Genomic DNA, 13,882 nt, shown 5'->3' on the forward strand with positions numbered 1-13,882 from the left:
CTGGAAACCTCTGCCAAACACTAGTGTAAATATTTTAGGCTTTGTGGACCAATCTCTGTCACATATTCTTCCTTTTCTTTTTTGACAACCCTCTGAAAGTGGTGAAAAATCATCCCATGCTTAACTAGTAAACCATACAAAAACAGGCCACAAATTGGAGGCCCACTGTCCATAGTCCATCTACTGCATATTCTCTACTGGCTGAGAGTGTGAATGCAACAGAACATGAACAGGGAGACAAGAAACATAGGTGCGGCTAACATGAGTAGGAGGTCAGATCAAAGGCACTATCTTCCCTCAAACTGGGTCATTTCCAAACAGGTGACACTCAGGGGAAGCATTTTTAAAAAAGAAAACTGCCCGACAGAAGGGAACTCAGCTGTCTAAACCTTGGCTCTAAATAGAAAAGAAAAGAAGTATCACCTTAAGATTCCTAATCAAAGGCCCGAACTTAGGACTGGAAATCATACTACACTTTATGCGACACAAAGTCCTAAGACAAACTTCTAATTAAAAGATTAACCACACCAAAACAAAAAAACCTCCTAAGCTTAGAGTGCCCACAAATGAAGTTCAGGAAATATGAATTCATTAATTGAAAAAAAATCATCGAACATTAAATGCAATGTAGTATTTTGGACTGGATCTTGAAACAGAAGGGCAAGATGGAATAACTGATAAAATCTGAGTAATACTATTGCACCAATGTTAAATGTCTTAGTTTTAACAAATGTACCATGGCTATATAAGAGTCTAACTTTTAGGGCAGCTGGGTAAACTATCTGTACTAAATTTGCTACTTTTCTATAAATCTGAAATTATCCCAAATTAAAAGTTTTAAAATCCAAGAACAAACACACAAAAAAATACTGAAATAAGAGGAAACAAACCACTATGAGCAAGAGTCAGCAAAAATACAAACAATGAGGTAATAGCTCTGGTTTTTCATAGACCACCTGTCTCAGATTGAGGAAGTTCCTTTCTATTTCTAGTTTAAGTCTTTTTATCATAAAAGAATGTTGAATTTCATCAAAAATTTTTTCTGTATCTCAAGATGATCATACGGTTTTTTCCTTCATTCTACTAATATAGAGTATTACATTAATTGATTCTTTGACATCAACCACCCTTACATTCCGAGGACAGTGAAACAGTGGAAGCTTCCCCTCCAAAGATCATGATCAGGACAAAGGCTGTCAGCTCTCACCACTTCTATCCAGCATTGTACTGTCTAACATAATTAGGCAGGAGAAAGAAATAAAAGGCATCCAAAAGTGGAAAGGAAGAAGTAAAACTTATCTCTACTTGCAGATGATATAATTTTGTATACAGAAGATTCTCAGCAATCCACAAAATAACTATCAGAGATAATAAATGAATTTAGTCAAGTTACAGAATACAAAATCAGTTATATTTCTATACTCTAACAATGAGCAATCCAAAAAGGAAAATTAAGATGACAATTCCACTGCAATACCATCAAAAAGAGTAAAATACTTAGGAATAAATTTAACCAAGGAGGTACAAGACTTGTACAGTGAAAACTACAAAACAGAGTTGAAAGAAATTAAAGAACACTAAAATAAATGGAAAGACATCCTCTGTCCATGGACTGGGAGCGTAACTGGAAGATCAGCAATACTCCCCAAACTGATTTAAAGTGAATGCACTGAATATGCAATCCCTATCAAACTCCTAATTTTAGGATTTTCTATATATAAGGTCAAATAAAAAACCCAATAGGAGGAAGCCTCCAGGCCTCGTCCCTGCTAGACATAAAGCAGTCAAAGAGTTTTCATTTGGAAATCAAATCTCTTAAAACATACCTCATCTAGGATTTCTCTATTTCTTTGTAGAAGTTCGGGTAGTTCTTTGATCAACTGATCAACAGTCTGGATGCCTCCCTGCTCAATCACAGATGTGGACTTAGTCAATATAGACTGAGGTACAGTATCTCCAGATATATCTTCAATTGCTGCTGGAAGATTAAGGGAAGCTAACACCCTGAAAAAAAATGAGATACTATGTCACCTAGAGGTCTAAGCCACCTTTAAAACACTAATCTCCTATATCCAAATTAACAGTCAACAGTTATTTAGCACCCCAGAAAGGTGGATAAGCCCTGTCAATGGAAATATAAATCAAAGATAAAGGAAAAACAAAAAATCAGTAAGTGATAAAATGATAAAAAAAATCATTAAAGAATTAAGTTCACAGTTCAGAATTAAAAGCCAAAAAGTAATAAATATACATTTAAATACACTAGATAACTTTGGCTCACAAGTCAAACTTAACTTCTGTCAGTCTGAGAAATTAAAAGTCAAAAATTCTATCTGAAAAATGCAATCTTTTACCACACTCTTGATTGTTATACTGTCACTGGCAAATCAGAAAAATATGCAAAACAGTTATAATTTCACATCATCTAGGCAAAATGTTGAGAACATATTTGATCTAGGTTATTAATTACAGGCGCTTCATCTGTTTTGTTTTGTGGCACAGTAACAATTCTTCTGCTATTTCACTTACATTATGGAAGGAATATCAGAGTAAACTTACGTTGGTTTCTTGCTTGAAAAAGAAAAATGAAGTTAAAATCTATGCATTCATTAAAATTAAAAACACGAAAAAGCAAATCAGACCAGGAAAAAATATTCTCAATAACACAAGTGACAAAGGACTTGCCCCTAAAATACATAAAGAACCCTTTAAAGATTACTAAGAAAAACTCAATTTTCAAAAATGAGCAAAAGATTTCAACAGATGTTTCACAGTAGATATATAAATGGCTAATAAGCATTGCTCAACATCCTTAGTGATTAGGGGAATGCAAATTAAACCACTGTGAGATACTGCTACACACACACAAAAATGGCTAAAATTAAAGAGACAAAAAACATTAAGTCCTGATAAGGATGCAGAACAATTGCATTTCTCAGTGCAGGTGGGAATATAAACTGAAAAAATGACTTTGGAAAATAATCTGGCCATTTCATATGAAGTTAAACATACACTAACAATACAACTCGGCAATTCTAATCCTAGGTCTTTACCCAAGAGAAATAAAGTATGTCCACACGAAGATTTTTTTCTTTCTTTTTTTTGTTAGGGGGCGGGGATTAGGTTTGTTTGTTTTTAATGGAGGTGCTGGGGATTGAACCCAGGACCTTGTGAATGCTAAGCATGTGCTCTACCACTGAGCTATAACCTCCCCTTACACACAAAGATTTGTATATCAATGTTTACAGCAACTGAAATGCCCATCAATAGGTGAAAAAACTAACAAAGTATTTGATCATAAAAAGGAATACTGCTCAGTAATAAAAATGATCAAACTGAGGGGGAGTGGCCAAGATGGCAGAGTAGAAAGATGCTCTTAGCTCACCCTCTCCCATGAATACACCAAGAGAGACATCCACAGACCCACCCTTTCACTCAGAACACCTGCTGAACTTTGACAAAAATGATCAAACTGATTCACAAAACACAGATGATGCTAAGTGAAAGAAGCCTAATATATTTTCAATATATACTGCACATGCTGTACATACTGTAAGTACTGCATACTATACATGCTGCAGCAATAGTATATATGGTATACAATGTCCTGTATATAAAATATGTAATGTATTATACCATTTATAGTGTACTATATACTGTAATGTACATACTGCACATGTTATAATGATTATATCTGTATTAAACTGTATAAAAGATAAAACTAACCTATGATGACAGGGAGCAGATCAATAGCAGCTGGGGACAGAGGAGGAGGAACTGAAGGGAAAGACATGAGTGAATTTTTTAGGGTGACGGAAATGTTCTCTATCTTGATCATAGTGGCGGTAGTTACATGGGTATACGTATTTATCAAAAAGAAACAAACTATACACTTAAAATGAGTGCATTTTACTGTGTGAAAACTATACTTAAAATATTTTTCAAAACAATGATTTTCTGTCTTCAATCCACCAAAAACAAAAACTGGTTCAGAATACAAACTATATATGTATCTTAACTTTAAAAGTGCATTTCTACTTCTAATTTCCCTCTAAATATCCCCTAACATACAAATTAGTGGTGAAGTATTTTCACTTTGTTTCAGTAGTTAAATTTCTTCCAACTATAATATATTTGCTAGGGCTCAGTAAATAAAGTATCCCTAAGAAATGTGTGTGTGTTTATATTTGCTATTTCAAATATCCTTTATGCTCAACTCTGAGCTCAGAAAACTAAAATTTTCATAAACAATCAGAAAACATTAGAATCTTAAAGATAAATTTATGAAAGTCAAGGTCTACCTACCCATTTGCCAAAGTGGTGGCTTCTCTCATTTGAGCAATTGATCTGTTAACTAAATCAGCTTTCCTCTGATTATAAGCTGCCAAAGACTGCTGCACTGACACAGGAACCATCTTCTCAAACAGATCTAAAATTAGGAATAAAAATGTCAACAAAATTTGAAGACAAAAACCCAAACTGTTAAGTGACTATTCCTATTTCCAATATTCATATTAAAAATCTACAAATATTTAAAGATCAAAACCAAATGACAAAGACAATTTTTAGATCACTATATTCACGGACAATGAAAATGAAAGCTTTTGCTTTGAACTTAGTTTTCTTAGTTTTTAAAGATGTGTCTGTCATTAAGTTTAAGGGATCTCTGGTGAAGAAAATCTACAGAAAACAACTGAGAAAACTATGTTCATTTGTTGATGGAACTGACTGACTGAGCCACAGAGCTATGATTTCCAGATCTACCACTTCCTGGCTCTGCAACCTTGGGCAAATTACTTAACCACTCTGCATCAGTCAAATGGGGGTAATAACAGTACCTACCTCATGGAGTCATTGTGAGAAATAAATGAGCTAACCTTTGTATAGGGCTTAAAAGAGTCTCTGGCACACGGTAAACACTTTGTGTTTGTTAAACAGAAATAAGTACAGTTATCCCTTGGTATCCACAGGGGGTTGACTCCAGGACTCCCAGCGGATACCAAAATCCACAGATGCTCCAGTCCCTTATATAAAATGGCACAGTATTTGCACATAACACACACATGTCCTCCCATATACTTTAAATCTTCTCTAGCTTACTTATAATACCTAATACAATGTAAATGCTTTGTACATAGTTGCCAGAGCACGGCAAATTCAAGTTTTGCTTTTTGGAACTTTCCGGAAATTTCTTTTTGGCCAGTATTTTCCATCAGCAGTTGCTTAAATTCACAGCTGTGGAACCGCAACTGTAAAATAATCACCCACTAACTTAGAATATTATCCTTGGGATCTCAGCTAGAGGCTACCATGTGCTGCATTTACTTGTAACATTCAAGGATATTACAACATTTATTTATCTGATATAACAATGACTCCAGAGGTTTGTATGTGTAAAGTCATTTTATGTATATTTATAATGGCAGAATCTTAAATAACAAGTGTTAACAAAATGACAAGTGCTTGTTTAAGTCTTTATTGTTACTCAGTTTCAAGTTTTTGACTCTGTTGTATACTTTATGCTTTACTATTTACTTTTCCATCATAAAATTTCACTATAATTTTTATTCTCATATTCATTTTAAACATGAATGCAAATTATATTCAAAGCATAAAATACTAATTATGCGATTTTAGTTACAAAAATGAATAAATTGGAGGAAAAAAATAAAGTTAAAGTGCATCTGTATACTTGACATACCTGTGAATTTCTGGCTGATGGGTACATTGACTGGGGTAGATTTCACAAGAGTGGCTTTGCCAATAGGGTCTAGATCTTTAAGGTCTGGAACTCGATCATGATAAATGAAGTCATTATCCTTCTTTGCTGCAGTAAGGGCACGGTTGATTTTGTCAGAAAAATCCTTCACATTGACATATTCATCATAGCGAGATGCCACGGTTTTAATCAATTCTGCTGCATGCTAATAAGAAAATGTTAAAAAAAAAAAATTTTGTTTCTTTTTTTCAACCAAGCACCCAACCTTTGGTTTTCTAAAAAATCTTTGAGGACTGGCATTACCAGCAATGTCATCAAAAGAATAACCTAGAAATTCTCCCGTAACAAACCAAAATATCAAAAAATGAAGAATAACACATAACAGACATCCCTTTAAACATATAAGTGAGTTATCAAGAAAGTAAAGAAATCAAACCTACAAACTGACACTAAGGAAAGCTGGCTTTGGCTGTTGGGTATTTCTGTACCCAAAGGACTTGCAATTAAAATGCCTTTTAAAAAAAGGCCCTCAGGGAGCTTAATACATTAAGACAATAAACTAAGAAACATCCCCTTCACCACTGATCCCCACTTAAAGGGAAGAACCTCAAAGGGCTACACTCACGGTGAAAAGAATGGATCAGAAAAATAAACTGCACAGCAACACAGCAAATCAACAAGGAAGCATGTTGTCAGCTTCAATAGGAATTTTTTCTTGAAAGGCTGCCCTTGTAACACATAAAATGAACACACGCCTCGTAAATTTAGGGCTCAAATTACTTATGTGGTGTTGGGAATAGTGACATCAGATAAAATGGACAATAAAGCCTAAAGTATTATTAGGGATAAATTCAGTATATAATGTTTAATATTTGCCAATTTGCCAGAAAGGTATAAAACTTCTTAAATTTTGTATTTAAAAACCTTTATCTATATAAATAATTATAATGAGAAATTGATAACATCTATGCATCATTAGAGTGGAAGATTTGAACACTCCTGTCTCATGAATGAAAGGACCAAGCAAACAAAAAATTTGTAAGCTCAGAGAAGATTTGAACAACACAATTAAAAAGTCTGATTTACCAGACATGGGGAACCTGGTACTCCAAAGAGAATATACAATATTCTCAGGCATATAAAGAACATCCATATAAAGTGATCATATGAGGAGATTAAGCAAGTTTAAGACACCAAAATTATAAGATTATAAGAATGGTTAAAAATTAGAAAACCTACTTATGTAATTCTCCAAGTAATAAATTTCAGTTAAAAAAAATCAAATTACCTTCATAGATGTTGAAAAATCATTTGATAAAATATTCACTCTAGACATTTTTTTAAAATCTTAGTAAAATAAAACTAGTTATCTAGTTTTTTAACATGATAAAATCTTAACCCCTAAAGCTGATACCATGCTTAGCAGAAAAATGAAAGAAACAATCCTAGAGTCAAAATAAAATAAAGATCACCAGTATCATTATGAACACAGAACACGGTAAAAATAACCAGACAAAAGAATGAAATCAGAGGTATAAAATTTAGAAAAGGAAAAATTTATCATTTACAGCTCATATATTTGTGTGCCAGCAAAACCTAAGAGAATCAACTATTCTAAATGAGAGGTAGCTTACATACAAAATCAACAGGGCAAATACAGATAAACAATCACCAATTTGAAGAGATAACAGAAGAAAAAAATCCACTGTTACTAGCAACAGGAAGACAAAATAGCCAGGAATAAGTTTTAAAAGATATACACAAGATTAATATGAAACAGAAACAAGGATAACCAAAACAAACAAAACAAATGCTACATCTGTAACGTAAACTAGGAGGTATAAAAATGCACAAATTTAAATCACTTTTTAAATTTGTAAATCAAATATGATTTGTAAATGTGGTCAAACACTTCCCTAAATAGGAAAATTGGTATTAGGGCCTTAAAAGACACTGAATACAGCAGGAGAAAGGGGGATTGCCAAGAGCCCCACCTGAGGAGAAAACACTTAGGCAAATCTGAAAACAAGGAAATGCAGTGAGGTGACAGCTGCCAGCTGATGACACAGGTAAAGCCAAATGTCCCACGTGGAGCCACCCAGGGGCCACAGGACAGGCCCTGTCCCAAGAAGGAGCTACTGAGCCCAGAGGCAGACAATTAAAAGGGCAGGGATGCCGAGGGAAGCAGAAAAGAGCAGGACTGAAAAGTGGGGAGGAGGAGAAAGAAGATGAACACTCAGAAAACAAGAAGTAGACGCATTACCTGGAAATGCAAAGGCTGTGAGGAACTCAGGGAAACACAGGCACAAAATGGAATCCTCTAAACCAGGCCTTGAGAACCAGAGAGGAGAAGCTAAGGCAGGGCTCTACACGAGGAGGCTCGGCAAGCTACCCAGGCATTCTCCCCATACGCACCTCTGGCTATTCCTCGACCGAATTCCAGCTCATTTAAACATAAGTAACCAAAAAGGCATCGCATCTGCCTCAACACAAAGAAACCATAAGGAAAGGATGAATGAAAATGAGTTTAACTTCCCCATAGAAAATGAAAATTCACCAAAGAAGTGCTGCCCAAAGCAAAGAATACAGTATACTAAAAAAACGAAAATAAACTAAAAAACTTAAGGATGCAATCACAGTACCAAAGAACACAAAATATGAACAGAGGACCAGATGGCCCAGACAACAGTGGGTGACAGTCGATAGCAAGAGAATGTGAAACAGGACCTGCAGAATTCAGGAAAGAAACTGAAGAAAAATACGAAATCATTTAAGAAAAGAAAGACTGAAATATTTATACAAGAAACATAAAAGGGATAATAGACATCACAGAAATCATTGTAAGAAACACACAAAACAAGAAAAAGTGAGAACAATTCAACATGGCAGCTGGGGACCAGATGCCATTGCAAATTAAAAATTTATGAGATAAATCAACCAAATGCTATGTGGGGTCCTTGTATGAATCCCGATTTGAACAAACCAACTATAAAAAGACATTTTAGAAAAAAATCAGAGAAAACTAAATTAGGTTTCGGTAACATTAGGTTAATAGTATTATTTGTCCTTATTATTTAGCATTAATTGTGCTAGATAGGATGACATTGTGATTTTACTTTTTTTAAGCCTTATCTATTATACTGAAGTAGTTAAGGACGAAATGGTATGTGAGAGAGTTGTAAAATACTTCAAAAAAATAAGGAGGAGGGCAAACAGATGAAACACAAAGCAAAATATTGATAATCATTGAAGCTGGGTAATGGATATTTGATGATTCATACTTTCATATATATCTTAAATTTTCCATAATAAATACTTAAATATAATTCATATAGAAGCATAAACAAGAACAATAAGGGAAATTATGGAAACGAGAGATGATCAATACCAATCAGGCATTAAAACAAGTATCAATGACTCAAATGGTACAGAACTGGAACTTGAACACATAACCAGGACAATGAAACAGAATTAAAAGTTCAGAAACAGACTCAAACATATAATTTAATATGTGATAAAAGTCAAAATCTCAAATCAGTGGGGTAAAGAAAGTCATTGCAATAAATGGTTTGGGGACAAATGGGTACCTATTTGGAAAAATAAACACTAGATACACCCTTCACATCATCTATCAGGATAAACTCCAAGTGAATCAAAGATCCAAGTATAATATATAATAAATTATAGATATACTTACACTTTGATACCAGCAATCCCGTTTCTAGGAATTTAAGATATACGTGCTGCTATGGACTGAATCATGTCCCTCCAAAATTCGTATGCTGATGCTCTAACCCCCAAAGTGATGGTTTTGGAGATGGGGCCTTTGGGAGATTATGTTTAGATGAAGTCATGAGGGTGGGGCCCTCCTGGTGGTATTAGTGCCTGAGTAAGAAGAGCCACCAGAGAGCTTGTGGGCGCTCCCTACCATGTAAGGACACATCAAGAAGCCAGCCAGCAGTCTGCAAGCTGACCACGCTGACACCCTTGTCTCAGAATTCAGCTTCCAGAACTATGAGAAAATCTATTTCTGTTGTTTAAACCACCTGGTCTATGGTATTTTGCTATGGAAGACTGAGCTAAGACACCTGCTGAAATACGAAGTGCCATGTGCACATAATTATTCACTGCAGTATGTTTTGTAATAGAATCTTGGAAATGCACACGTATCCAGCAATAGGGCACAGCAATAAAGTGTGGTTTGACAATCAAGTGCAATGCAGCTCTGAAGAAAAATGAGGACGGTCTCTGTGTTGATGTATTAAAATGGAGAGAGCTTCAGAATATGTTGTTATGTGAGAAAAATATGATGTACAACACTGTATATAGCATACAACCTCTTATGTAAGGATGGGAGTTAAGAATGTGCATTAAGTGTGCATGCATGTGTGGATGTATTTGCTTGCATTTCAAAGAGGGAAAAAAAACTGAAAGGATTAAATGAGAAACAAATAGAAATTACCTATGGGGCAGTGGGAAAAAAGATGGAGGAACAGGATATAAGGGGAAAGGTAGGGAGATGTGTTGAAGTGTATACCTTTACATTTTCCTCAATTTTTATATTAATAATGTTCATGTCCACAGAAAAATTAAAAGAACAGAACAATGAGTGACAACAGACCCTTTACTAAGTTTAACAACCGTTAGCAATTTTGCCATATTTGCTTTATCTCTCTTTCCCATATATACACATAGATTCCTTCTTCTTTTCTTTTCTTTTCTTTTTTTTTTGCAGAACCATTTGAAACTAAAGTTCAGAATCCATGACCTTTCATCCTCAAATACCTCAGTACATATCTCCTAATAAGGGCAATCTCCTTAATACCTACAAGCTACTATCATAACAAAGAAAAAACAATACCTTCACAAAATCAGTTTTACCACCTTATTAGGTCCAACATTCATAAATAAATAAATCTCTAGTGTGTACTCATTCTACATGAGTCATATTTTTACATCTTTATATACTCGTTCCTCGGGATCTGCAAGGGATTGGTTCCAGGACCCGCCACAGACACCAACATCCGAAGATGATCGAGTCCCAGAATTGGCCCTCCCTACCCACAGACTCTGCATCTGTTGATTAACATAGTACCTGACCAGTATTTGGATGGATCCACAAATTCGGGATCTGCAAGGGATTGGTTCCAGGACCCGCCACAGACACCAACATCCGAAGATGATCGAGTCCCAGAATTGGCCCTCCCTACCCACAGACTCTGCATCTGTTGATTAACATAGTACCTGACCAGCATTTGGATGGATCCACAAATTCGGAATCTGCAGATACGGTAGGCCGAATATTTATTCATTGAACGTGGACAGTGCAAACCCATGCTGTTCAAGACTCAACTATATTTTTTACATCTTTTTGAAAGCTTTACAGACTCCACCAAGATGATCAAGTGAACCCACCTTCTGGAGCCAATAAACTGCACTGCCCAAGAAGTGCGCTTCATGAGCTGTACAAGTCCAGGTACAATTCTTCGTGGCCCCAGAAGCGAATCCCATGTAGCAATTTTCCCTTTGCTGTTTCACCTATTGCTGTGATTTTCCTGACTCTTGTGATTTTGTTTCTGCTTTGCTCATAACCAGTAAGTTGCTGACAGCAAAGACTGCTAAGATGATTGAATGATGTAACCATCTAATGATCTCTATCAGGGACATGGGTATGCTAAGTGAGAGACTATAGAGAATATGCTGGTCACCTTTTTTGTCTGTTTTGTTCTTCTGCTTGTTTCTGAGCTCAAATCAGGCAAATTAAAAAAAAAAAACATGCCTAATGGAAACAGGAACAGCCCTCTGAGTGAGATATGAATTGCAAGTATTTGTGCTCTGCATTAACTTCTGACCTATGACTAAACCTGTAAAACTCTTATGAATCTAAAAACTGAAAAAAAGTCTTTATCTCTTGTTGTGAATCTGAAAGTTTCCTTTTTCCTAAGGGGTTTTAAAAACTAGATTAAAATTTCTAAAGCTCTTCAATGATGAGTTTACAGAAACTAAATAAAGGCTTATTTATATAAAAGTCCCAGAATTTCCTAAAAATAAGGAAGCTAAACATCTGTAAAACAAGGAGCACTGCTCACCACCCAGTTCTGTAAGGACTAAGTCGCTATCCACTTCAGTTGCTGACAGAGCACCTTGAGAGAGAGGAATTCAGGATGCAAAACAGGATGAGGCACCCTGTGCTTTGGAAAAACGGCCCCTTAGACAGATGTCATTCTCAGGAAGAATTCTAATGAACCCAGAGTCCTACATCTTTTACATAGAAAAGCACTAAAATCATTAACCTGAGATGTCCGTTCTTTGTGACTAGCAGTAATCTTTTACTGAGACGTATTTCGTAGCCAGAAATCACATCTAAGCTGGTTTCTCCCCTACCTTTTCAGAGCAGTTCCCTCAGAGGTACTAGGAGGCTGTCACCCATGAGACTTTACTCAGTAAAGTCCCTAAATAAAACTCAACTCCCTCCTTTTATGTTGTGTGTTTTTCTTTCCATTGGTATTTCTAATACTTTAAATATGCTACCCTGAAAAAAAAATCTTTCCTCTAGAAACCACTTTCTCTGAAGCATTTTCATATAAAAATCTAAGTGACTGCAATCAAAGTGAATCTCTGCACAAATGAAATATGTTCAGTAACCTGAGTGTGCCTTTCTCTGACTTTGTCAGTGTGGAGTATAATACAAACCTACATGTTATTCTTTATAAAACTTGAGTTTCTTGTCTCATGAAAGGACTAATTAACCTGAACTTCTTAAATATAATACTTGCATAGTATCTTCTAATATCCAGTCCATATTTAAATTTCCTTAACAGTCCTCTTCCCACCCTCTGCCTACCAATCCTCAAAATACAAGCAACTCATATAAATAGCCCTTACCCCTCCTGCGAAGTTACCTTAAATGTCACAGCAAGTTTCTCACAAACCCAGTGCTGATAAAACTGCACAGAAGGTATTCTGCTAATGGTAAGATCTGTGTGTACGTGTGTGTGTGTATATATATATATATAATATAATAAAATCACTGTCCTCCTCAAGCTGTGGAATCATATGACCCAATTTAGACCAAGGCTAGGCCACAAATTAAGCACTGCACATCTGTTCTGGAGCATGATAATTAATTTAGAATACTTTAAATTAAAATAAACATGGACAAATAAATGAGAACTAAATGCAAATTATGCAAAAATTTTTAGATAAAATATGAGACGTCAAAAAGCACACAGTAGGTATAGCCTAAAAATAAAAACCACTTGTCTCTGTTGACAGGGGCAATGAGTGGGAAAAGTTTTTATGAGCAAACGTGGGAATCTTACTAAAGAAAAAAAAATAGGAAATCCAAGTTACTTAAATATTTATTTCCAAGAAACTCACCTGTAACCTTGCAATCTCTTCTCCAAATTTCTTCTGCTGTTTCGCCAGGATGGACTGGTGGTACTCAGCATTGGCTTGCATGATACAGTGCTTTGCAGCCAAGACAGGGAACACCTCCTGGAAATAAAAATACTGACCAGGGGAGAGTCCAACCACACAAATCACCACAGACAACATGGGATGCAGGAAGAAAAAGGAAAAGGAGACAGAAATTAGAATCACCCCATTAATGGTTTAGAGATTGGTTAGTCATTAGGTGTAAACAGAGAAGACCACATGATTTTGCATGGACTGGATTCAATGAATTCAGCTTTTTTTTTCCTTCCAATTAGAATTATGGGTTGGGTTGTTTTTTTTTTTTTTTTGAACTATTAAGTGAAGCCAATTTAAGTTTTTACCATTCTCTTTAATTGAGCCATGAAGTCAACATTTTGTTTACAAAGAAAGGAAAGCATGCATTAGAAAGAGAAGTAGAATGGACATTCACAGAGGTAGACCAAGCACAGAGCTTTAGAAGCTTTCTTATGAGCCCTTACCCGGCCCTTAGAGTTAACTAAACCACCATTACTCACATATACTAATGAAATTGCTCTATAGCTGACTGTTTCATCATGTTTAAAAGACAAAAGACAATAAAGTAAGTTCCCACTTAAATTCATATCCTAAGAAACTTTTAATAAAGGTAATTTTTAGCCATAGAAAATTTAGTATCTATATTAAGACTAACATTTCAGTATCATATACTCAAAAACATAGAGCAAACAGACAAATATACTAAGTTAA

At 35.3% G+C, this 13,882-nt stretch overlaps 1 protein-coding gene across 2 annotated transcripts in view; it reads right to left on the minus strand.

Annotated features, from left to right (window-relative positions):
* Positions 1 to 13,882, minus strand: part of PDCD6IP (programmed cell death 6 interacting protein) — a 57,789-nt gene that overhangs the window by 19,132 nt on the left and 24,775 nt on the right. The window contains exons 7-10 of one of the 2 annotated variants that reach the window (XM_031469878.2): positions 13,100 to 13,231; positions 5,702 to 5,924; positions 4,306 to 4,429; positions 1,827 to 2,004 (exon numbers count right to left, since the gene is read on the minus strand). In XM_031469878.2, coding sequence (XP_031325738.2) covers positions 1,827 to 2,004; positions 4,306 to 4,429; positions 5,702 to 5,924; positions 13,100 to 13,231 — 657 coding nt within the window. The remainder of the gene's footprint in view (positions 1 to 1,826; positions 2,005 to 4,305; positions 4,430 to 5,701; positions 5,925 to 13,099; positions 13,232 to 13,882) is intronic. The other variant, XM_010982047.3, reaches the window with a different exon arrangement.

The sequence above is a fragment of the Camelus dromedarius genome, chromosome 17, assembly GCF_036321535.1.
Source record: "Camelus dromedarius isolate mCamDro1 chromosome 17, mCamDro1.pat, whole genome shotgun sequence".
Classification (NCBI taxonomy): Eukaryota; Metazoa; Chordata; class Mammalia; order Artiodactyla; family Camelidae; genus Camelus; species Camelus dromedarius.